Source organism: Lissotriton helveticus, chromosome 1_1, assembly GCF_964261635.1.
Source record: "Lissotriton helveticus chromosome 1_1, aLisHel1.1, whole genome shotgun sequence".
Taxonomy (NCBI): domain Eukaryota; kingdom Metazoa; phylum Chordata; class Amphibia; order Caudata; family Salamandridae; genus Lissotriton; species Lissotriton helveticus.
This window is the reverse complement of record NC_136057.1, coordinates 465,392,306-465,419,380: the sequence shown is the minus strand read 5'-3', so window position 1 is coordinate 465,419,380 and position 27,075 is coordinate 465,392,306. Positions and strand designations below refer to the sequence as shown.

General features: G+C 47.2%; 1 protein-coding gene across 2 annotated transcripts in view; it reads right to left on the bottom strand.

Moving 5' to 3' along the window:
• EFCAB6 (EF-hand calcium binding domain 6) overlaps positions 1-27,075 on the bottom strand; it is an 803,637-nt gene that overhangs the window by 518,429 nt on the left and 258,133 nt on the right. For both annotated transcript variants that reach the window (XM_078673866.1, XM_078673867.1), the window contains exon 11: positions 25,750-25,870. In XM_078673866.1, coding sequence (XP_078529992.1) covers positions 25,750-25,870 — 121 coding nt within the window. The remainder of the gene's footprint in view (positions 1-25,749; positions 25,871-27,075) is intronic.

Genomic DNA, 27,075 nt, shown 5'->3' with positions numbered 1-27,075 from the left:
ATTATTACTAGCTGAGGAGGAATAGCCCCACCTATTAATAATCCACTTTCCTACAAATCAGACATGTTCCCCTGGTGCTCAAAACCTACTGAGACTTCAGGCTCCACTGAAGAGACCGCATATATCACCTCAGCGCCTCAGAGCCACTCTACCTGAGACCCAGGACCAAGACTAGAACATTGGGATCATACCCCCAATCTCCTGGACTCTTTGTGACAGAGGAAAGGCCTAAAACTGCACCACATCCAACAAGGCTCAAATGAAAGGGAGCCCTTTGGAAGAGTCAGCTGTGACTTCAGGACACTGACAATGAACTCCAATGTTGTCAGGAGGTTTGCAGTAATTTGAAGGATGTCTAATATTGATAGACTCACCTTCAACATCAGTCATCAAGGTGGGGGGAAAACTGTAATGCCCAACCTCTGAAGGTAAGTTGCAAACACCGGCATCACTTTCGTGAACACCCAAAGGGCACTGGTGAGATTGAAGGGAAGCAAATGCTCCTGACCTATCATGAACTGCAGGTATCCTCTGGGGACTCCAGTCTCCTGGTCCCAGGGCAGACAGGAACTAGACTAATGTGAGCATCTGGAATTTGTCTTCCTGCAAGAAGGTAGTCAGAGGGCAGAGATCTAAAAGAGGAAGGCCTTCATCCTGCTTCCATACCAGGGAATAATGGGAGTAACAGCCAGTCCCTGTTTCCGGGGCCGAAATGCTCTTCATGGCTCCTTTGGCCAAAAAGGCCAACATCTCTTTAGGAAAGATGAACAGATGCTTCTCTGAAAGCCTCTCTGATGTTGGCAGAAGATGAGGTGGTTCAGAAAGGAATGTCTGGTGTAGGTAAAGCACTGCAATAATGACGCAAAATGTCAATTTTTGTGCCACAGTATTTGCTAATGCATGCTGCAATACCCTGGGGGTCTGATTGACAAACAACATAACTCTATTAAATGCAACAACCCCCGCACAATTCTCTGAAACAATTTACATTTAAAACTTTATGTTGTATAACAGTATACAAACTAAAAGCCTCTGAAATTTGTCATCGCTTTACCATAACCATAGCCTGTCAATTTCAGAGATTGTTTGATTTTAAAATATAACTTAACCATAAAAGGTTTGATTGACAGAAAATGTCAGAACTTTACTCCCAAAGTGTATCTCCTATGCTAGAGCAATGATTTCTTTTTTAGTAATTTAAAAGGATTACAGGGGTATGCATGAGAAGTTGCAACAATCTCAGATTCCTAGGAGTGCATCTACAGTCTTATAAGAATTCAATTTACAACCATTATGAATACATTTCAAATGCACACAGATCATAGCATGTTTATACAAACTTTAAACATGTTTTTCTTTTTTGTTTCTACTGTGAAAATATCATCCTCTTATACCCCTAACAATGTGGGGTTTGTAACTGCTCTCACAGGGACACACACTGCCCTTGACAGTTACAAATATCCAACATATATATATTGGTTGATGGTTGTGCACAGTCTCAGGTTATTACTGCCCAGAATGTCTTCTAATTGACCCTGTGAGAATATTTACTCACACAAAAAAGGGTACAGAATGATCTGATTGCCAGGCCACAACACTGAAGTAAATACTGCGGTCACCAATACAGCACTCAGGCACTCGGTTCCCAAGTCAATGAAAAATGCTCAGAAGGTCAGGGGTCAGGGTGGGCATTCACCTTTAAGTTTCAATAAAAAAAATATTATTTTTGAGCACCAGTGCCACAGTAACAAAGCCCGTTACCGTTATACCAAGCGAGGTCTCCATAATGTATTGTAAGGGAGGCCGAAGGCCCTGTGTAGCAGGGGTTGGGGTGTTAGGTGTAGAGCCTGCAAGAGGGTGATGGTTGGGTGGCCGCAGGAGGTTAGGCACAAGTTCTGATGACTTTGTGCAGCAGGGTCATTGGCTGCAAGTTGCCCGAGGCAGTTGGGTGCCTACTCAACCTTGAATATGAAAGAGAAAACAAATATTCACTTAAAAAAAAGGACAAAGTGGCGTTCCAGCTAGATGTTGAAATGAAATGAGAACTATTGTTTAAAAAAGGAAAAAACACTGACATCTGCTAGATATAGCTTAGTAAACTAAGTATAGTTTGCCCCACTTCTATGCACTGCTTATGACCTCACATAATACATCACTCATGACATGTTAGATGACATCCTGATGAAACTGTCTATTCATTGTGACAGCATCCAATAGAGTTTGATGGCTTGAAGTAATTCAACACACTTGGCACATTTTAAAAGCAGACAGGACAGTACAGAAATTCCTCACTGACAAACCTAAGATCACATACCGCAGAGGTAGAACATTGGGCACAATATTAAGTCCTACTTATCCTGTTAAGAAACCGCAGGACCCATGGTGGATACAATTTGCTAAGGGATTTTTCAAATGTGGCCACTGCGGCATGTGTAAATATGCGAAAGATATAACAAAACAATTCAAGGACAAAAATGACAAAATGTATAATATCTTGACCAACATAAACTGTAGTACTAAATATGTTGTATACATTATTCTATGTAAATGTGAAATAATCTACGTTGGGAGTACAATAAGGGCCCTAAAAGATCATGTCAGTGAACACATTAGAGCGATAAAGCATAATTACACAAGATACCCCATCGCAGAGCATGTATAGAACTGTAATGCACAAGGTCCAACCAAAACATTTCAATTTTCCGGTATTGAGCACATTAAACTAGATCCACGGGGTGGAAACAGGAACTGAAGCTGCATAGACATGAGGCAAGGTGGATCATGCGTTTGAGGGCCGTAGAGGATGGTCTTAATTTTGATCATGAACTAAAATATTTTCTGTGAGATTAGGATTTATACATGAGTGGATAGTTTTCGAACCTTCTAGGAAATATGGTTGTCTTACTGCAATCATATAGCCATCAAATTGATTTTATTCAATGGTATATGAATCATGGATGTAGAATATTTTAACAGAAGATGGAAGAATAACATGATGATGCTTTGTTACGAAGGCACATGGAGGCCCCTTCTAGACATAGAGTGAGCGCTATTATGGTCATCTGGGAACCCCAATAGGTTTATGTCCTGCAGGTTGGTTCTATTAAATGGGCATCTTTACTATACTCCCACTGAGGCATGAATGGCGTTTTCATTATGATTTGGATAGTGAATGTGTCAGGTAAGGATAACATGAGAATAGTGGAAACCTTATCCTGACTTTGAATGTTACCGAAATAGGGACGCATTGGAGCATGTTTATTCATTTCATGGAATTATAGGTCACAATAATTTATCTCGCAATGGAATAATCTCTAAACCACTGTATGTCTGCTTTACTATTTCTGTTATGGTACTCACTGTGTGCTTTCTAGATAGTCTAAGATGGCGCTGTCGAATGGAGGTAGGCCACTTTATTTGTTTGTGATGGTGAATACGCCAGTTGAAAGTATAATAGGAATTCCTTTAAAACTTAACCTTGACTTTGGATTTAATTAAGGAAGGGCGTTTATTGCTGCGTATCTTTATCTCGGAATAGAAGGCTGTTTTAAGTTAATACCGAATCTCTAAACCAGTGCTTTATGACTATACTACGTTTCTGATATGGTGCCTATTCTGCACCATTTTCACTAGTCTAATGTGGTCGCCGGCGAATGTGGTTGAGTAGTCACCTCTTTCGTTTCTAAAGAAAGAGTTTAAGACGGAAGTATCCCAGAAGCAGCCCGCGTCTCTACCTGTATACGGGTGGCGGGAGCGGAGAGAGGTATGTTAAGCGCCTAGCGGCTGCAAACTGATGGTTTTTTAACCTATACTTGTATGAGTGTTTAAGCTGAAGGGTATACCTTTACTTACAGGTTCCCAGTATTTCAGGGACCTGCGGAATTTTCAGAGGGATAGACTCCATCAATAAGGAACTTTATATTTGACTTATGAAGAGCCTCTGAGGAGGTAAGAGGGCATAGAGATTACTAAGTTTGGAGTATTAACGGTGGGCTTTCGATATTTATGATAGCCAATTGTTCTGTTACAGGCATTCCAACAAAGAAGGGACCGACAATTATAATACAAGGATGATTCATTTTCAATTTTGTGAACAAGGGTATATAACAGCACTGGTTTACACAATTTTACTAAGTGGAGGTAAGAGTCAGTTGACGGTGGGATATATGTGTCTGCGGTTATAGGAACTAGGTGTTGCAATATGAATATTATATTTATGGAAATATGTCCTTCTTTTAGGATCGCATACCAGCATTTAGAATTGGACAATTGAATTGTAGTGAAGAATTTTAAGTGGAGGACATGATCTTGAGAGGTAAGACTACTCTCAAAGGAGGATTATGTGTCTGTGTGGCGAATAACTGACCTATTGAGATGCCTATGCATCATGTGCTTCAGAATCCAATAGTGACAAGTTTATTACTTTAACCCTTACAGACAACCGATTCGAATTTAAGTTTAAGGTACAAGGTTACACACTTTTTTTTTTATTTGGCAATGATTGGAGCATGCCATTCACTCGGTTGGATAAAACAACAATAGAAATATTATTGGACATATTACACTAAGAGGAACTAGGTGTAGTAAATTGTAGGAATGTATAGAACTCATGACATTACAAGTGACTTGATTGTTTCTTTAGGATTTCAATGATTAATAATTAGAAAATACGTGCGTAATTATGCTTAAAGAGCACTCTAAGATCCTGTTACATATCACCCATTTTGACTAGTCCTTCTGCACGAGGTTGAAAACTTGGGCTCACTACATGATAAAATAATGTGTGTAATTATGTTATGTACTCCAACCATGGTATTTGTATTACTTCCAGCCCTGAGGAAGTTGTTTGGTTCAATCTCTATAGCGACGAAACACGTTGGGAGTGGAAGATCCTTTGAAAATAAAAGAAAGAACAGCAGCCCAACTTATTATTGTTCTGTTTGTGATACATTACCATACTGTGATTAATGATAATATGCGTGTGCATCAACAACTGTGAATAAACAACACATGTGCCCAATTTGCTACCACCAGTCAAGTGATAATGGACATATCCAGTTTTCTCATAAATGATGTCATTTGAGATCTCATGAGTTTAATGAATACTATGACTTACCATGGTATAAATGATATAATATGAGAGGGTATAAGCTATGCATGGGGAAGGCATGAGTTTAGTTCATGTAGTCTTGCTAGTGAGTTCACAACACTGTGTACGGACGTGCGCGAGTCATAATACACTTTGGGTGGGGCGCAAATTATAACTTTATGTTATAACTATAACATTAGAATTTCTAATGTTTGTGTAGTTTAACCCTTTGTGTGCGTTGGACGGCCAGGAGCCATCTAACACCACAGTGGGCGTGTGTGCGTCGGATGGCTCCCGGCCGTCCTAGCACCCACCCACAGGGAAAGCACTGGCGCTCCCCCCTTGTGCCGCCCTTCAGGTTGACCCCACCAGGGAAGGCAGCAGAAGCTCTTCCGCTGCCCTCCCAGGTTCCCTCCATATCATCTAATGACATCAGCGCGCTCTGTGCGCCGACTTCATTAGATGCAACCGGACGCGCTGGAAGCCATTTGCTTTGGTGTCTGACCAGTGGCCCGGTGGCAGTGGGCTGATTGGTCGGTTGCTTGGCGAGCTGCTGCTTCTCCCACTTCCCGCCCCGCTGATTGCGAGCGGTGGCGACATCCTGGCAAAAATTGTATTTTAAATTGTTTTAACCTACCTTTCAACTTGTGCAGGCATCTAAATACTTTTGGGCATTTAGGGGTGAGCTGCCGGCTGGGTTGACCGGGTCCTTTGCGGGCTTCCAGTGGCAGCGGGCGCCATCTTGGCTTGGGCTTCGTTTTCCATCACAGCCCTGCCCCTCCCCCGCCGCTCCGCCCCTACTTAGCAGCGCGTTTCCCCGCTCCCCTCGTGTCTGACCAGTGGCCCGGTGGCAGTGGGCTGATTGGTCGGTTGCTTGGCGAGCTGCTGCTTCTCCCACTTCCCGCCCCGCTGATTGCGAGCGGTGGCGACATCCTGGCAAAAATTGTATTTTAAATTGTTTTAACCTACCTTTCAACTTGTGCAGGCATCTAAATACTTTTGGGCATTTAGGGGTGAGCTGCCGGCTGGGTTGACCGGGTCCTTTGCGGGCTCCCAGTGGCAGCGGGCGCCATCTTGGCTTGGGCTTCGTTTTCCATCACAGCCCTGCCTCTCCCCCGCCGCTCCGCCCCTACTTAGCAGCGCGTTTCCCCGCTCCCCTCGTGTCTGACCAGTGGCCCGGTGGCAGTGGGCTGATTGGTCGGTTGCTTGGCGAGCTGCTGCTTCTCCCACTTCCCGCCCCGCTGATTGCGAGCGGTGGCGACATCCTGGCAAAAATTGTATTTTAAATTGTTTTAACCTACCTTTCAACTTGTGCAGGCATCTAAATACTTTTGGGCATTTAGGGGTGAGCTGCCGGCTGGGTTGACCGGGTCCTTTGCGGGCTCCCAGTGGCAGCGGGCGCCATCTTGGCTTGGGCTTCGTTTTCCATCACAGCCCTGCCCCTCCCCCGCCGCTCCGCCCCTACTTAGCAGCGCGTTTCCCCGCTCCCCTCGTGTCTGACCAGTGGCCCGGTGGCAGTGGGCTGATTGGTCGGTTGCTTGGCGAGCTGCTGCTTCTCCCACTTCCCGCCCCGCTGATTGCGAGCGGTGGCGACATCCTGGCAAAAATTGTATTTTAAATTGTTTTAACCTACCTTTCAACTTGTGCAGGCATCTAAATACTTTTGGGCATTTAGGGGTGAGCTGCCGGCTGGGTTGACCGGGTCCTTTGCGAGCTCCCAGTGGCAGCGGGCGCCATCTTGGCTTGGGCTTCGTTTTCCATCACAGCCCTGCCCCTCCCCCGCCGCTCCGCCCCTACTTATACGGATAGCATGAGGCAGCGCAGCGGACGAGTGCAGCGGGCGCGACGGATGCGCGCCGGAGTTGCGCCTGAGTTAAGCCCGTCTGCGCCCGTCCGCGGCCGGCCGGGGCTAGGGGCACGGGACGCTGCTGGCTATACCACCTACACCCCGTCTCAGCTATGCCTCCTATGGTCCCCCGGCTGTATAAATTCTGCCACGACCACCGCCCTACAACATCTTGGCCTATATTGTTCCCCTCCATCCCACCCCCCTAGTCTTGCATTATTTTCTGTTCCATCTGCTTCCATATCCACCCCTGCCCCCCCCTTCACTCCCAGTCCCTCCTGCTCAACTGCCTTCTACCTCGGCTACCCTTCTAAACACCAGATCCGCCGTAAATCATCAATACGAGCTATTTGACTATCTTGACACCAATGAACCAGATCTCCTGTTTTTAACTGAGACCTGGTTCAAGACCGACTCCCTCCCCAATGTGCTTGCCACCCTGCCATCTACCTATTCCGCCATTCGCGCGGATCGCTCTGACGGCAAGCGGGGAGGCGGAGTGGCGCTAATAGCCCGCACTGACATCACTTTTCATACCCTCCCCTCCCCTACCATTACCGATGTTGATCTTCTCGTAGCTCGTTCCACTTCCCATCTAGTCCCTTTTACTTTTGTCCTCATCTACCGCCCCCCCCAGCCCACTCCCTCGTTCCTTCCTGAGATCCAGACTTTTCTGGCCACTCTGGAAGTAAATTACTCCTCTGTACTTGTACTAGGGGATCTTAATTTCTGGCCCAATGACCCGGCCGAAAGCCCCCAGTCCAAGGAATTTACCAGCCTCATGGAAAATTTGAATTTTGTACCGCTTATCCACAGTCCTACCCACCAACATGGCCACACACTGGACCAATTTTGGACACTAAATATCCCATCTACCCCGCCCACTATCTTTCCCTGCCCTTGGTCAGATCACTTTACCATCACGTTCTCCCTTGCCCTATCACTCCCGGTCAAACCCCCCCTTCCTAAAAATACCTGGGTTCGGAAATGGGGCAAGGTTAGTATGCCCTCCCTCTGTTCGGCCCTGGCTACGACTTGCCCGGACCTTACTGGCCTGACAGCCGGCCCTCAATTGGCCGCAATTAACAACTGGCTCACGAGGGCAGGAGACAAATTCGCCCCCTTCAGGCGCCTTTCAGTAAAACGGGCCCATGCAGCCAACCGTTGGTTCACCCCCGACCTGAAAGAGAAAAAACTTGCTGCAAGAAGGGCTGAAAGAGCTTGGCGTAGAACTTACGACCCTACCTTAAAAACCATTTACTTGGTCACTCTGCATACCTACAAAAAGACCATCCTGGAAGCTAAGGCTGAATATTACACCCACAGGATATTGGTTGCGGAGTCACAATCGAAAGAAATTTTCTCCACTGTTCACGAGCTTGCCTCCTCCACCAGAGCCACATCAACCATCCCCCCGTCTCAACTCCTCTGTGACTCGCTTAACGAGTTTTTTATAGATAAAGTCGAAAAAATTAAACATAACATTCCCCAACCCTCCCCCACTTTCATGGACCCTTCCCCCCCCCTCCTCTGCCAAATTGACCAACTTCCCACTCCTTACTATTGATACCCTCGGTCCCCTGCTTCAACGGGTCAAATCAGGCTCGCCTCAGGACTTTGCCCCTGCCAACATACTCAGGGAAATTTACTCAGTCTGCCTCACCCCCCCCCTGACCCTCCTCAATGACTCTCTTATCCATGGTCACGTTCCCATCCCACATAAATCAGCGGTTGTCATCCCAATTTTGAAAAAGTTGGACGCTGATCCCTCCTCTGCCTCTAATTACCGCCCTATTTCACTCCTCCCCTACCTTGCTAAGGTACTCGAAACCCACATCACTTCCACGTTGAGCACCCACATCGAGGCAAATCATTGCCTCTCCCCCTGTCAAGCTGGTTTTCGCCCCCTGCACTCTACCGAAAAAGTGGTCATTTCAGTTATGGACAAGCTGCGTGACGGAATCGACATCAACCGTCCGCAAGCCCTGATTCTCCTTGACCTATCCGCCGCTTTTGACACGGTGAACCACACCATTCTTCTTAACCGTGTCAGGGCGGCGGGGGTAGAGGGCCTAGCCTTTTGTTGGCTACAGTCCTTTCTTGCGGAGAGAACACAGAGAGTCCATCTGGCTGATTTTGCAGCAGCCACCCGCAAGGTAGAGTGCGGGGTTCCCCAGGGTTCATCACTTTCCCCTCTTCTGTTTAACCTTTATATTTTTCCCCTCATTTTTATGTTACAGCAACTGGAGGTCACCGTATTTAATTATGCGGATGATCTCCAGTTAATCTTCAATCTGTCCCATTCACCCTCATCCGCTCTGAATGTTCAAACCATCATGACCCTCATTCAAGATTGGATGAACTGCAGCCACCTCAAACTTAATCCGGACAAGACCGAACTGGTCCTGACCGGAGGTGGCTGCAGTCCCTGGTCTCCCTCCTTTTGGCCCCCCTCCCTTGGTGTCCCTCCACTCCCGGTTCCCAAAGTGAAGACCTTGGGTATCTTTCTAAACCCCCAGCTCTCGGTTCTCCCACAAGTTAATTCTGTGGTCTCTTCATCTTTCTTTTCCCTTAGAGTGATTAGGAAGGTTTCCCGCTTCTTCTCCCCCCCAGCTCTAAAAATTATCATGATGGCCATGGTGTTGTCTCGTATAGACTATGGCAACATAGTCTACAACGGAGCCCCTGCATACATGATCCACCGTTTGCAACTGGTGCAGAACCAGGCGGCCCGTCTGATCCATGGCCTTCCCAGATATCATCGGGTCACCCCTTTACTCAAGACCCTGCACTGGCTTCCCATAAGAGAGCGTGCCCTGTTTAAGCTCGGCTGTCTTACCTATCAAGCCAGAGCGGGCACTGCTCCTAAATTCATCTGCTCTCTTATTAAACCATACTGCCCAGGCAGAGAACTCCGCTCGACCCATTTGGCCCTTCTTACCATCCCCCACTTTAAAAAGCAGAGGGCGGGCGGAGTGAGATTCGCTGTCCTGGCCCCAACGTTTTGGAACTCCCTCCCAATTGCTCTACGTACCTCACTCTCGTATCCCCTTTTCCGTAAAAATCTTAAAACTTTTTTGTTCACCCAAGCCTACCCCTAAATCCTTCTGCTGCCGCCATCCACTGATCACCACTAGCGCCATGAAACCGTTGGGTATGCGAGCGCTGTATAAATGTTTTTAAATTCAAATTTCAGCACGTCTATGGGAGAGGGTGAGTTTCTCCCTGGTGACTGGATATTTTGAAACAAAGAGGCATCTGGGGAAAGGAAAGGGTTTTACTTTCCTATGATGTCTTTTTGGAAGCAATCCTACTGCATGCTCACGCACGATCGTGCAGCAGGAATGCCCACTAGAAACCAGGGAATTTATTTTAAAATCAGTTTAATTTTGCCTTGGGAAAGGGTCGCTACCCTTTGGAGAGCATTTTTTACATTTCTGTTACCCGTTTCTGCCCCACTTGGAGGCAGATCGTTTATCTTTTTTTTTTAGTAGCCAATAGGCCACCAGGGATTTTAATTTTTTTACTTTGGGGAGCGGCCCCTTGCGCAAGGGCCGCTCCCCATTGCTGGGGTGATTATTTTGGCCAGTTTTGTCCCCCTTGGGGACAGATCAGCATTATGTTTTTAACCCTATCTGCCCCCAGGGGGGGGGGGGGGGGCTGAAGCCACTAGACACCAGGGATTTCTTTTTAATCAATTTCAGCGATGTCGGGAAGTGGCCCTTTGGGCAAGGGTCGCTCCCATTTAGTGGGGTGATTATTGTGGCCATTTATGCAGATCGACTTTAGGTTTTTAGGCCCATCTGCCCCCAAGGGGGGAGCAGCCACTAGACACCAGGGATGGTGAATTTTGTTGTTGGTGTACGGCCCCTTGGGCAAGAGTCAGGACTCTTTTAAGGGGTGGTTATTTTAGCTGTTTCTGCCCCGCTTGGGGACAGATAAGCCTTATGCTTTTACGCCCACTTGCCTCCAAGGAGGGCAGAAGCCACTAGACACCAGGGACATTGGTTTCAATAAGTTGTTGTTTTTTAGGAGAGGCCCTTTTTGGGAGTGCATGTTTTGGCTTTATTTTTAGGCCCATCTGCCCCCCAGCTTGGCTGATAGATTGTGTGTGGACTGGTGCATTAGTTGCATATGTAATTGTAGTGCTTTATTTCTCCTTTTTATTATGGTGCAAAGCTTTTGATTCCTGTTTGTTGTTTCGGAAGTGGTTGATCTGCAGTTTGCGTAGTTGCAGCTGTTTGCTAAGAAATTTTTTTTTGTGTGTTTACTCCAAATGAGTATTATTGTCATGCATGAATTAATTTATTTGTGAGTGGTGTCATAAGAGCAGCATATTTAGCTTAGGTTTTGAATGTGAAATTGTTTTTGGATTTGTGCACGATGTGTATTGCGTTGTCTCATGTGTAATTTTCTTATTCTTTTTTAGTGGGATATTGTTGGTCCTTGCTGCGTCTGTGCATAGTAGGTAGTGGTGAGTCTAGCTGTTTCTGGCAATTGAGTGGTATCGTTTTAGAGTACATTGGTCTTTGTGGTAAAGCCACATTTTGTTTATTACTTATTTTACAAAGTGTTTGTTGTTGTTTACTTGTTTGTCAAGTTACCTTTATTAGTACGGATTATGGCTAGCCAAGGGATTACTGCTCAGCTGATAGTTGGTATGCTTTTTGAATCTTCATCTGACCATGATTATGAGACTGACAGTGCATCTAAGCCAGAGGAGGAAGTGCAAGATTCTGACAGTGAGTTTTCTGTCGACAAGGAATCATCTAATGATGAAGCTACTTTCAGGTGTATGAAGTGCCTCTTTTAGAGGAAGACCCTCATGTGTCGGTGGTACAGCAAGAGGCATATCGATTGCAGCCTGAGCTGCAAGGATTCCCACTGGAAGTGCTGGACTCTTGGTTGATCCATGGAGCAGCCGGTGTTGCTTGCCTTTAGTGGTGATGCAGGGTGTAGAGTAAGTTGTGAAACTTTTTTCCCTATACATTTTTTTCAGTTGTTTATAGATGATGTATTTTTAGCTGAGACTGTTGAGCAGACTAATTTGACCACTGAACAGTATTTGAGGGACAACAGTGTCAGACTTAGGCCATGCTTTAGAGCTACCCGGGGGACTCCCACAAACCTGGATAAGATAAAGAAGTTTTTGGGTTTAACTTTTTTGATCGGCTTTCATTTTGGTCTACCAGTCCCTTGATGGCAACTGCCATATTTCCTGCAATTAGTCATGATCAGTATTTACTTTTGCTTTGAATGCTGCATTGTGTTGATAATGCTTCTGCGCTGCCGAAGCATTATCACCCTGACTGTGACCATCGTTTTAAGATTTGGCCTGTCCTTGATCACTTTGTAGATCGATTTTCAGAGATCTAAACTCCATGGAAAGGAATAGCTGTTAATAAGTCTTTGGTCCTATTCAAGGGCCGTTTGGTTTTTAGGCATTATGGGCTAGATGAACAAGTTACTTACCTTCGGTAACGCTTTTTCTGGTAGATACAATATCTGCCTGTGGATTCCTCACCTTGTGAATATCCCCCTGCGTCAGCAACGTTCGGAAATTTTCTTCATAGCACGCCGACGACGTCACAGGAGTACGACCTCGCGCGTGACTCCGTCTGACGTCACCGACTCCTTATCAGGCCCACGCCGGCGTGATGACGTCAGTTCCGCCCTTTTTTACGTGCCTTCGAGGCACACGGACGGACCAACGACAGCAAATATGCAAATATACAGTGTACACAGTACATACAAATCAAATACGCACACAAAGTGTGCAGTAGAAATAGCACAATAGCAGCAAACATATATACATAAAGACCAGGTATAACAGAGTGGACAACGGGGAGGCGGGTGGGCATGTGAGGAATCCACAGGCAGATATTGTATCTACCAGAAAAAGCGTTACCGAAGGTAAGTAACTTGTTCTTCTGATAGATACATCTGCCGTGTGGATTCCTCACCTTGTGAATAGAGTCCCACAGCAGTCCCAACTCCCGGAGGAGGGTGTCCACTCTGCTATACCAGGAAATCTTGGAGAACAGAACGTGCGAAGTGGCCATCCCTCCTCACCTCGGTATCCAAGCAGTAGTGCTTCGCGAAAGTGTGGAGGGAGGCCCAAGTCGCGGCTCTGCAAATGTCCTCAACAGGTACACCTCTAGACAAAGCAGATGTTGCAGACTTTGCTCTAGTTGAATGTGCTCTAATACCCTCAGGAGGGTCCTTACCCGCCAAAGAGTAGCAAATCTTGATGCACAGGATTATCCACCTGGAAAGTGTGCGCTTGTGCACCGCTCTGCCCTTCTTGCAGCCAGCAAAACCAACAAACAGCTGGTCATCCATCCGGAAGTCTTTAGTTCTGTCCAGATAGAAAGACACCGCCCTCTTAGGGTCCAGGCGATGCAGTCTCTCTTCCTCCTTAGAAGGGTGAGGGGGAGGATAGAACGTAGGAAGGGTAATGGATTGTCCAAGATGGAAGGGAGTTACCACCTTAGGCAGAAAAGCAGCCCTGGTCCTAAGAACCATCCTTTCAGCATGAATGGACAGGAATGGGGGCTTGGAACTAAGAGCCTGAAGCTCACTTACCCTCCTTGCCGAGGTGATTGCAACGAGGAAAACCGTTTTAAAAGAAAGAAGTCTCATGGGACACTTGTGCAAAGGTTCGAAGGGAGAACCCATCAAAAAGGTCAGCACAAGATTCAAATCCCAATGAGGAACCACAAAAGGAGTAGGAGGGAATTTATTAATGAGTCCCTTCAAAAATCTCAAAACCACTGGAGACTTAAAAAGAGAGGGCTGATCCGGCAAACAGAGAAATGCCGATAAGGCTGAAAGATACCCCTTCACTGTGGCAACAGCAAATCCTTGCTGCGCCAGAGAAAGAGCAAACTGCAAAATGCCAGACAAATGAGCCCTCAAAGGGTCAACATCCCTCTCCCTGCACCAAGAGACAAATTTTGACCACCTATACGAATAAATGGACTTAGTGGAGTCACGCCTGGCAGAAAGAATGACATCCACCACATCGTGAGGGAGAGAAAAAGAACTCAAGTTGCCCCGCTCAATCTCCAGGCATGAAGGTGTAATGTCTGTAGGTGGGGGTGTAGAACTTGCCCCTCCATCTGAGAGAGGAGGTCTGCCCTGTGAGGGAGACGGAGCGGCGGGTGAGAGGAGAGGTGGAGAAGGTCCGTGTACCACACCCTTCTTGGCCAATCCGGGGCGATCAATATGACTTGGGCCCGGTCTTGGCGAATCTTCCTCAGAACCCGAGGAATCAAAGGTATGGGAGGAAACGCGTAAAGGAGTTGTGAGCCCCAACTCAACTGAAACGCGTCCCCCAAAGCTCCTTGCATCGGATACTGGAGACTGCAGAATGACAGGCAATGAGCGTTCTCGTGAGTGGCGAATAGGTCCACCCGAAGAGTCCCCCACATCTGAAAGATGTTGTGAACAACCTCCGGGTGAAGCCTCCACTCGTGATCGGCAGAGAACTGCCGACTGAGAACATCTGCACGAACGTTCAGAACTCCGGCCAGATGATTTGCCATCAGACAAATCTGGTGGTCCTGAACCCAGGACCAGAGACGCAGAGCCTCTCTGCAGAGACACTGCAACCCTACTCCTCCCTGTTTGTTGATGTACCACATCGCAGTCGTGTTGTCCGTCAGGACTTGAACTGACTGACCGTGAAGGGAAGGGAGGAAGGCCTTGAGCGCCAAACATATCGCCCGCAACTCTAGAAGGTTGATATGAAGCAACCTTTCCTCTGGAGACCAAAGACCCTTGACCTCCAGATCCCCCAGATGAGCACCCCACCCTAGAGTGGAGGCATCCGTGATCACTGTGGCAACCGATGGAGGCAGTTGGAAAGGCTTTCCTTGAGACAGATTGTCTTCCACGCCCCACCAAGATAGATCCGCTGCAGCTTCTCTGGAGATCCTCACTGACTCCCTGAGATCTCCGTTGTGCTGATACCACTGCCTGCGGAGGCACCACTGGAGGGCCCTCATGTGCCAGCGTGCATGGTTGACCAACAGAATGCAAGAAGCCATCAGACCGAGCAGACGAAGGACCTTCAGGACTGGCACAACCGCTCCATTGTAGAATAAAGGAATCATTTCCTGTATGTCGCGAATCCTTTGAGGAGGAGGGAATGCACGACACACAGTAGTGTCCAGTACCGCACCTATGAACAGGTTGCGCTGGGAGGGCACCAGGTGAGACTTGGGCACATTTATTGAAAAACCCAACCTGTATAACAACAGAGTTGTCTCTTGCAGATGATGGAGCACCTTCTCCGGCGACTCTGCTTTGATCAGCCAGTCGTCCAGGTAGGGGAAAACAGGAATCCCCGACCTTCTGAGATGTGCAGCCACCACCGCCATCACCTTGGTGAAAACTCGAGGCGCAGTAGTAAGTCCAAAAGGAAGGACCGCAAACTGGTAATGCTGCGATCCCACCGTAAAACGGAGATACTTCCTGTGAGAAGTTGGCCTGATGTGCAGTGCTCACTATTCTAGTGATCACTATATATCAGTCCAAACAACCCTTATTGATGATTGGTTGTAAGTCAACCTTATAGACCAGCTATCCTAGTAGCATGGATACGAGCAGTCTAAGGCTAAGACTCTAGAGGGCGTGTTAAGCCAGCTGTTTTACCATCACATTACCCCTTGAACACCCAGTGAAAGGACACCACACAAGTTGTTATGAAAATAAACAGTGTATTTATTTATAACAAGACTACCCTGGCTCTTTATGAGACAGGGAGCTAAGCACACAACAAAACTCTTACGAAAATACTTTTAAGTTAGCACGTTACACAAATGCCCGAGGGGCACGAAAAACCATATACGCTAAAAGTGGAATGCGAATTACTAGCAGGTAAGTAACAGTTCTAATAGGCTTTGGAATCGCTAGGACTGGACTAGGGAATCGTTAGATTACTACTAGGAGGCCCAGGGGACTCGGGTGCAGAGTGTGCACTCTCACGCGGGATGCGGGACAAAGTCTATGGAAGCTAGAATTCACAAAGTTAGTGTTCACGGGCGAACCCGACCTGGTAGGGAGAAAACGACAGTGGATCCTGACCCTTGGATAGTGAGGCTATGCTGGGACACCGGAGTGCCGAAGTTACCTAGCCCAGGGGCTGCAGCTGCATAGGTCTGAAAAGACGTCGGGGATCTCGTTGCCGGACCAGGCGCCTGGAAGGAAGAAGTTGCTGGCAGGCGACCAGTGAAGAAAAGTTTGATGGATCCAAGCCTGGATCAAGGAAGAAGAAAACCTGAAAGCAGAGGGGACCAAGTTCTTGAATCACTAGCCAGTGATTAAGTGGGCACCAGGATGGCACCGGGCGAAGTCACCGCAGTCAGGTGAGTGGGCGCTGCTGGGCTCTGCAGTCTCTCGGACCAGGAGGCGTTGTCGGCGACCAGGATGGAGGTGCGAGCTGTCCCACGAAGGATGAAGTCGTCGGCGTCGAAGTTACCCAGGAGTGGGCAACAAGCCTTGGCTAATTCAAGCCCACGCGGTGGACTCAAAATGGCGTCTTGAGTGGACCAGGAGGGTCCGGGGTGCTCCTCTTCTGGAAGGGAGCAAGGGCCAGTCTGGAGCAACCAGACCAGCAGCAGAAATGTCGTCGGGCGTCGTCAGGAAGGCCACAAGCCAACGGGCTAGTAGCCAAACAACGCGGTGAGCAGCGGAAAGCAGAAGGGCCCCACGCAGATCGTGGAGATGCTGGGGGGCTGCTCTTCGGTGCTGGAGCTGCTCAGGGTGGGGGCTTCTCGGACCCCAAAGCACTCACCAGGAATTCACTCGGCGGGCTTGCTGGAAAGAAGTCGTGCAGTCTTGCAGATGGCCGGTCCCTTGAGGTCTCGTCGCACCCACGGTTCTCAGCTGGGCTGTAGAGGTGGGTAGAGGTCAGAGGTGCCAGGGAAGCCGGTTCTCGTCGAGCTGGGCAGTCGGATTCCGGAGGAAGGACTTGCAGCAGACCGCAGTGTTCTTAGATGGTGCCTGCGGATGCAGGGTGACTACTCCTTAGTCACAAGGGAGAAATCTTAGGAAGAAGTCTTGAGTTCCTTTCGCAGAAAGTAGTTTCAGGATTCAAAGATGATCTGATTTGGAAGGGGGCCAGTCTCTACCTTTATCCTGTAAAAGGGGGCTGGCACGCGACTAGGTCCTGCCCTATGGGTGGGACCAGGAGGGGGGTGGTTACACCCACTTCCTTGGCGGGCTTTTCCCCAGGCCAGGGGCTGGAGTGCCCCTGGAACTGGTTCCAGCCGGCCTATGCACAGTGAGCACCGGGGTGCCACTTGCAGTCACCTTCCTCTAAAGCCCTGCCTACCTACAATACACAAAACCCTGTCTGGGACGGTGCTGGCACCGCCCCTGGCAGGAAACCCTTTGTCCTTATCTCCTGCTCTGGGAGGACTCCCAGCAGCAGGAGGGCAGACTTGTGTCTCGGTGGCAGCATCCATTTTGTGGATGCTAAGGCTCTGTCTGACTTTTAACCGGGTTATAGGTTACAGGCATGTCGTGTCCCTCTAGAAGGGTGGAATGCTAACCCCGTCGCCAGAATTGGCGAGGGGTTAGTATTCCAATAAGTATTACACCTTACTCGACATGTTTTGATAAAGCGATACCAGAGTTGGCACATAACCGCGAGGATTATAATGCACTTAAGAGTATATGGTATGCGATATCATGGAAACGGCTAAGGGATGGATCCCGAAAGCCGCAGACAGGCTCAGCTCATGCTAGAGCACCATCTCACACGATTCCAAGCACTCTGCCTTCAGGATGGTTAAGGCCTGCTATAGGAGTGACTGATAGGAGATCTGTGTGTCCATTTTTAGGGTTAGATATAGGTATACTATATCTAAAGCAAAGGGTGAGTACACCACCTTGCCCCAGCTGTCGTGCAGCCAGTTGTGTCAGTTTTAGTTAGTCAATCCAGGGGTGGCATAATACATGCTTCAGCCCCTGGGAGACTTCTGGGTGCACCTCAGCCCTGGGTACAGGGACTTGGAGAGGGCCCAGTGCCAATTCAGTACCTGAGTACAATTTGGATAGAGAGAACAGCTAGGCTGTGGGTCTGATTAGCAGGCCCACAGCCAGGGAAAGTCGTAAACCAGTGCAGCAAAAAGCAAAAATCTGGGTGATCATAGGATTGCAGACCCTACTCTCCTACACTTCCTGTGCGGCTTCAGGATTGGGATGTGAAAGTACGCATCCTGCAAGTCGATCGACACCATCCAGTCCATCAGCGCTTGAAGAACCTGAGCAAGGGTGAGCATTTTGAACTTCTCCTGTTTGAGATAGAGGTTCAGAATCCTGAGATCCAGGATTGGTCGAAGCCTGCCATCCTTCTTGGGTATCAGGAAATACCGGGAGTAGCATCCCTGACCCCTCTCCTGCTCTGGAACCACCTCTATTGCACCCTTTCGGAACAGAGCCAGGACTTCTTCCTGCAGGAGAAGCAGGTGGTCCTCCGAACAATAACCTTGGCAAGGAGGGTAATTGGGAGGGAACCCCTGAAAAGGAAGTGCATACCCATTTTCTACGAGATTGAGAACCCAAAGATCTGATGTAACCAATTCCCAATCTCGTAGAAAATGAGTAAGCCGACCCCCTACCGGACCCACATGATCCAGAATGGTGGATCTAGGGCTGCTTTGCTGATGCGGGTGGGGGTTGGGCATTATTGGAGGAAGTGGAGGAGGAAGAGACTTGACGCCCACGTCCACGACCCTTCTGTCTACCTCTATAGGACTTGTACAGAGGGTTCTGCTGCTGCTGCTGTTGCTGTTGCTGTTGGCCCTGCCTGAAGGGACGAAAAGAAGATCTACCAAAGCCTCTAAACTTCCTAGTTGTCGATCCTCTCATCTGGAGACCCAAAGACCTTGCAGTAGCACGGCTATCTTTAAATCTTTCCAGTGCGACATCCGCCTTTTTCCCAAAAAGACCAGTCCCATCAAAAGGTAGGTCTAGCAACGTGGATTGCACATCTGCAGAAAAATCCGAGGATTTTAGCCATGCGGCTCTCCTGGTTGCAACAGTAGAGCCCATAATCCTGGCAACAGAATCAACTGTGTCCATGCCACTCTGAATAACCATGCGTGCCGCAGCCTGAGTATCAGAGACCACTTCATTAAAGTTCTTTCTATCCTCCTCTGGAAGCTTAGATGATAATTGCTTCACAGAATCCATCAATGCATGGACATATCTACCCAAAAGGCAAGTAGCATTAGTGGATTTTAGGGCCATGCTGCCCGAAGAGAAAATCTTCTTTGCAGACTGATCCAATTTTTTTGAGTCTGTGTCTGCTGGTACCTGAGGAAACGAACCTGCAGACCTGTTAGAACATGCAGCCTGCACCACCAGACTCTCCGGAGAAGGATGCGAAGAGAGAAATTCAGGGTCACCAGGAGCCACTCTGTAGCGTCTTGCAACAGACCTAGAAACAGCAGGAGCAGTCAATGGTCTCTTCCAGACCTCCTTTATCGGATCAGTTAAGGCATCAGTGAACGGCAGTGTAGGTTCAACAATAGAAGAAGGAGAGTGCAAAACCTCTGTAAGGATGTTGGGCTTGTACTCAACAGTAGGCAAAGTTAAGTTGAGAAGATCTGCAGCCTTCCTAATAACAACATGGTAGGGTGCCACTTCCTTGGATGGTGCATCAGAAACTGAAGGCAAACCCCACTCAGGAGAGAGCTCCAGACCACTAGCATTCTGTAGGTCTTCAAAATAATCAACATGATCAAGAAGCTCACCCTCTTCCACATCAGAATCTTCAACCCTTTTCTCTTCCAAGAGACGCTGAGCCCTGCGTCTCGACCACTCCACACGAACCGAAGTCGGCGGATCCGGTAACGACTCCGACAGAGCCGGTTCCGACGTCGAGCGAGGAGCTGGGGTAACTGGAAGACGAGACTCACGGACTGGCGTGGTACCTCGATCCAAACTACGAGGTCGATCCGGAGTCGGTGAAGCCGCATGCGGAGTCGAAGACCTCGGTGGAGCCGCACCGAGCCAAGGTGTAAGAGGCGCCGACATAAATGGCACAAATGGAGCTGGGGCGTAAGACTGAGGAATGCCCAAGTTGTAAGCCAATGGACCCATGGGACCAACAGGTGCTCCAGCGAGGTACATTGCTCTCTCCAAACATCGCATTAAGGAAATGCGAGGGGTCCTGTCCAGGACCAGGAAAAGGAGGGTACGAACCTACCGGATGTTCTGAAGGAGGATGTTCCGACATAGGCTCATTCTGACCTTCCTGATCCACAGGAGTTTCTATCGGAGTTGGAGTTTGAGGAACCACCTCCTCCTCTACCTCATGCTCCGAAGAATGTTGAGACATCGGATCCGGTTCTTGTTCCGGAGCCGGGGAACATCTGAGAGACTGAGCAGGAGAAGGAGAAACGAAGTCTTTATGATGCTTACGAGACTTCTTCTTCGAATCCGAGGACTCCTTCCCCGAATGATGTCTAGAGCTGTGCTTCCTCCTCTTGTGCTTCCTCTTCGAGGAGCTCGAAGCGTGACCCGAAGCCGATTTGGATCCAGATCTCGATCTCTCCCTGGACTTCGACCTCGCTCTGGACCTCGACCTCGCTCTGGATCTCGACCTCGACGCCGACCTCAACTTCGAACGAGATTTTTGCCTCGACTTCGAGCGTCTCGACGTTGACCTCGAAGATCTCGTAGTGCCTTAGGGTTCATTTTGAAACAAGACCGACAGTTCTTAACGTTGTGGTCTGATCCAAGACACCACAAGCAGTCGCCATGCGGATCGGTGATCGACATCATTCGAGCGCAAGACCCACATTGCTTGAAGCCTGTCTTCCTCGACGACATCTTCAATGAAAGAAGAAGAATTAAAGGAAAAATAGCAACACTGTATGTAGAAGAATACAAAGTATCGCAGAAGATCCCAAAAACCGTTAGCGTCGAAGACGCGGAAAAAAGGGAACTGACGTCATCACGCCGGCGTGGGCCTGATAAGGAGTCGGTGACGTCAGACGGAGTCACGCGCGAGGTCGTACTCCTGTGACGTCGACCACGTCGGCGTGCTACGAAGAAAATTTCCGAACGTTGCTGACGCAGGGGGATATTCACAAGGTGAGGAATTCACACGGCAGATGTATCTATCAGAAGTAGGTAACTCTAATTTACCGACTCATAAATACCGAATTTTACCAATTCGGTATTAATGAATCGGTAAATTAGAAGGAGGGAGATGTAGGTAATTTTTTATTTTGAATTACCGAATCTGTAACACTCGGTATTTACAGGATCGGTAAATACCGATTTGGTATTGCCCATTGATTCCTATGGGCCTTGAAGCCCATAGGAATCAATGGGCAATACCGATTCGGTATTTACCGAATCGGTAAATACCGAATCCTGCAAGGGTGCAGGGGGTGTCACTTTGACACCCTCTAGCACCCCAAGTACAGGCATGTGTGACATGTGGCACACATACATGCCCTAAGGGCATGTCTGTGTGTCACATTGCACAGGTGTGCATGCACAGATGTGCATGCACACCTGAATTCGGTATTTCACCACCCAATAGGATTGGGTGGTAAAATACCGACTCTTAAGGGCCTGTGGCACTCTTAGGAGTGTCAGCTACATATGGATTTACCGAATCGGTAAATATACCGATTCTGTATTTTACCGATTCTGTAAATTTACCGATTCGGTAAATTTACAGAGTCGGTAAAATATAGGCCCCCTACATCAGAAAACCCTAATACCAGTCGGTAACGGCCGAATTCGGCCGTTACCGACCGGTATTAGGGCTCCTACATTTGGCCCTTAACTCCTAGCAAGAAGACACGTTATGGAACTAAGACGCATATGTTGTCTGAGAGTAGAACTGGATATGTCTATAATTTCCGGGTGTACACTGGTAGGGATTCCACTATTGACCCCGCTGGTTGTCCATCCACTTTAGGAGTTTCAGAGAAAATTGTGTGGGATCTTGGTAGAGCACTTTTTAACAAAGGTCACCTTTTGTACCTAGATAACTTCTATAGTGCTGTGCAATTGTTTAAGGAATTGTTCAAAGTGGACACTTGCTTGTGGCACAATCCGCTCTAACCATAAAGGTTACCCAAAAGAGCTTGTTTACAAACAGCTCGAGAGGGGACAGTGCAGTCCCTTGTGTAGAGAAGAACTACTATCTGTGAGATTTGTGCACAGGAGGGATGTCTACATGCTGACTACCTTCCATGATGAAAGTACTTCACCTGTGACTGTTTGGGGTCAGGTTGCTGAAGTGTGCAAACCTGTGTGCATTGTAGACTACAATAAGCACATGGGTGGTGTAGGTAGAGTAGATCAGAGGTTAGAACACTACACTACTGTTCGTAAGGCTTACATTTGGTATAAGAAGTTGGCCTTACAGCTCTTCAACTTGGCAACTTTTAATGCTTTTGTTGTGTTCAAGGAGTTTCAAGGATTACTTTTGTTCAGTTTCAGGAGTCTGATATAGGCAGCCTTATTGTAGTGGAACAGGCAAGTTTTCCTAGAGTTGGAGTGGTCGAGGATGTGGCTAGATAAAACATTGTCACTTTCCAGATGTAATTCCACCCACACCAAAAAAAAACACAATACCTGTAAGAGATGTAGAGTCTGTTTGCGAAGAGGTACACGCGGTACACGGAAGGAGACTCATATGCAGTTTGCTGATTGTCCTTCTAATCCTGGGCTGTGTGTGCCCACATGTTTCATATTGTATCACACTCAAAAGAGTTTTTGGGAGCAACTGTGAGTCTAATAGTGAACTGCCTGGTCTGCATGGTTTAATATTTGTAGCTCTGTTTCACAATTGGCATTAGAATGATACCCCTGTTGTGTTTGTAGTTATAGTTTTGTATCTATTTCCAATGGGTTTGTGTTTTCTTTCCTGTTAAAAAAAATTGATGACAGTGTACATGGATTTGGCGTTTGGCATGGCGGTGTGCATGGATTGGCGTGTATGGACTGGTGCTTGACTGGTGGCGTGTATGGACTGGTGCTTGACTGGTGGTGTGCATGGACTGGTGCTTGGCTAGCAGTGTGTGTGGACTGGCATTTAGCTGGCAGTGTGCGTGGACAGGAGCTTGGCTGCTGGTGTGCGTGAACTGAGACTTTGCTGGCGGTGTGCATGGACTGGCACTTGGCTGGCGGTGTGAGTGGACTGGCGTTTGGCTGGTAGTGTCTGTGGACTGGCATTTCGCTGGCGGTGTGTGAGTAGTGACTTGCTGCCGGTCATTAGACACACTGCTAGCCAAGCACCACTGGACACACTAGGTCAACTGCCAGCCGGTGTGATTGCTGTGTCAGTCAAGTGGGCGTATGAAAGTGTTGGGCCCTTGAATGGTGCTGTCTGTTGATGTGAATGTTGTAATGGGCTGGGTCTGCGGCTTGCAGTGTGAATGGTCTTGTGTGCGTCACATATGAAAAGTATATGAATGGCCTGTAAAGAGGTTGGTGCCTAGACATGGCTTTACAACTCATGAGCTGTGAGTCATTGGTTCAGGTTTTTAACCTTTTAATTATTAACAGTGCATTTCTTTTTTGTGAAACCTCTTGTTAATCAAATTTTAAGTTCAGAACCTTCACTCACCCTTGTGCCAAATCCAAAGGGTGTGTGTGTACTTAAGGAATAATTAGTTTTGAAGTATATTTGTATTTTCTGTCTTTCTCTGCCAGGGTGTACATTGTCTCTACATTGTCTGTTGATGTGAGTGTTGTAATGGGCTGGGCCATCAGCTGGTGGTGTGAACCTGTGTGTCAAGTATGAAAGGTGTGTGAATGGCCTGTATAGAGGTTGGTGCCTTGATATGGCTTTCCTGCTTTCAAGCTGTGAGTCATTGGTTCAGGTTTTTAACCTTTCAATAATTAACAGTACATTTCCTTTTTATGAAATCTCTTGTAAATAAAATATACATTTTCAACCTTTCACTCACCCTCGTGCCAAATCCAACCAGTATTTGTGTGTACTTGAGGAACAGATAGAAAGGCTGTATTATTTGTCTTGTATGTCTTTCTGTGCCAAGGTGTAATTTTTTTATAGGGAAAATCTACCAAATTTAGATATTTTTGTAAACTAAAAAAAATGGGGAGTACTGGTTGGCGTGCCTCTCATAGATCCCAACAACTTTTTTTACTCACAATGCCATGCAAACGTCAAAATGTGACTATAGTCCCACATTGACTTGCATTACTGAATCATAATCTTCTGGTATCTGAAAAAACAAAATGTTCCTACCACTCAGCGTTTCCCCAGGTCTCCCCATAAAAATGGTACCTCACTGGTGTATGTGGGCGAAGTAACCGTGACAAGTAAGGGTTCAAAACGTATTGTGGCGACATCAATACTACCTATCATAAAATGACCTGTTTTTGCAATGGGGTCATCTGGGTTTTTGACCCGGGGTTCAGGGGCCATCGAGGGAAACCTACCAAACCAAGACATTTCTAAAAGCTAGACACCGGGGGGAGTCCAGGGAGGTATGTCCTGTGTGGACCTCCCAATGTTTTCCTACCCAGAGACCCCAGTAAACCTCAAATTTAGTGTGAAAAAAATCAAATTTCTCACGTTTCTGTATAAGAAATGGCTGAAACAAACTTCCTATTATCCAGTGATCCCCCAGGTCTCTCGATAAAAATGGTACTTCACTTGTGTGGGTGGAAAAGCAACTGCGACAGGCAAGGGCCCAAATCATATTTTGGAAACATCAAAATTGCCTACACACAAAACGACCTGTTTTTGCAAGGGGGGTCACCTGGGTTTTTGGCCCAGGGTTCGGCGGCCATCTAGGGAAACCTACCAATCCCAGGCAATTCGGAAAACTATACACCCATGGGAGTGCAGGGAGGTATGGCTTGCGTGGACCCCCCAAAGTTTTCCAACCGGAAATCCCCTCCTAACCTCAAATTTAGCTAAAAAAAAACAAATGTATCTCACGTTTCTGTGTAGGACAGTTGTGGGATCACAAAGCAGACACAAATTTCCAACCACCCCACATTCCCCCAGGCTTCCCGATAAAAATAGTACCTCACTTGCGTGGGTGGGCCAGGTACCTGCAACAGGGAACGGACCAAAACGTGTTGTGGAGACATCAAAATTACCAATCACAAATGACCTGGTATTGCAAGGGGGGCACCTGAGTTTTTGATCCTGGGCTCAGCAGCTATCTAAGGAAACCTACCAAACCCACACATTTCTGAAAACTAGATACCCGGAGGAGTCCAGGGATGTGTGGCTTGCATGGTTCCCCCAACCTTTTCCTACTCAGAATCCCCTGCAAACCTCACATTTAATTAAACAAATCACATTTTCCTCACATTTCTGCGTGAGATCACAGTGCCAGCACATATGTCCTACCACACAGCGTTCCCCTTGGTCTCCCGATAAAAATGATACCCCAGCTCTGTTATTGGCTCTGGGTTCCTAAGGTCCTTGGAAGGGTCCAGAGGGTGTTACGGTATTTTGCTTTAAACAATCTGTCATACTCAGAAGAAGTTACAGGTGAAAATGTTGGCACAAATTGCTGTTTTTTTAAACTCAATTTCAACTGTTAGTTTCTATTAAAAAAAAAACTTGAAGGATCTACACAAAGTACCCCTTCCTGAATTTAGAATTATGTCTACTTTTCAGCTTTTGTCTTGCTTTGCACATTTTATTTTAAAATTAATAAAAAAATATGGTTCTTAAGCTTAAAATGCTGTGTGCGATGGGAAAATGAGTGCTGCAGAGAAATGTGAATTGATGTGATACAAACATTTATAGGCTTCATTTCTATATTAACAAAAACTAATAACTTACATCATCCAACACAAGAAATGCTTTCCTTAGAGAGGGGTATGCTTCATGCATGTGCTTTTGAAATTTTCTTAGAATATGGTCATTAGAAAAATCGTGTTCTTTTGCGCTCACTGGATTTGTACTGAAATAGAAAAATAAGTAAGTGAAAGCATGTTATTTTGAATCATCTGGTCATGCATGTTATCTTGGTTTCAAAAAGTGGTAGATGCAGATTAACAATTGAGTTTTATAAGTACTACAAAATTCTGAAATCACTGAAAGGCGTCAGAAGCTCAGAAGGACAAATCTGTTGTGTTTAGTCAAATTCCTTTTAGGGGAACACTGGTGCTTCCACTCGCACCATACCTCTCCAAACTGATTCATCCGGACCAGTCCGGTTTCATGCCCGGTAGGAACACCGCATTAAATCTAAGGTGCCTACGCGGAGTATTGGGCAGAAAACACACTATACTGGAAGACACAGCAGTCCTATAACTGGATGCAAAGATGGCCTTTGATTTGGAGGAATGGGCCTTCCTAGGATTCGGGCCAAAATTCTGCTCATTGGAACATTTACTCTACAATGACCCCATTGCGCACATAGTAGTAAATGGTCATGTATCAAAGGAAATCACTCTGGGTAGGGGGACAAGACAGGGCTGTCCACTATCACCCCTACTGTTCGCATTAGCCTTAGAACCACTGGATACGATGGGACGCTGTGATACGTGGATTAAAGTGGAGGGAGGAGTGGGAGGATGGTATATCCCTCTATGCCAGCGATGTATTACTATATATCACCTCACCTACATGATCTCTACATGCCATTCTTAACATCTATGATGTATTCGGTTCAGTTTCAGGATATGCCATTAAGTGGGATAAATCCGTACTATACGTCTTGCCGAGAGGCTGTAAAGTCCAGATAATCAAGAACAGTTTTAAGTACTTGGGTATCCATATTACCTCAGAAAAATATTCCTTCTTTACCCCTAACTTACAGCCCCCCTTGCAAAGACTAAAAAGAGACGCCAAACACTGGAAGGCACTACCGCTTACATTGCTGGGCAGGGCAGCCCTCTTTGAGATGATAGCCCTGCCCCGATTCCTGTACGTCCTGCACAACCAGCCATACCCAGTCCCTGACACATACTTTAAAGCAGTGAACTCGAATGTAACAGCCCTTTTATGGGACAGCAAACTGGCCAGAATAGCTGCACACAAATTGACGCAGAGCTGGTACGATGGCGGAATAGCCTTGCCAGACATAAATGTGTACTACTGGGCCTCGCAACTCACGGTTATTAACCAATGGTTACATGTACCAGACACAGATCCCACATATCA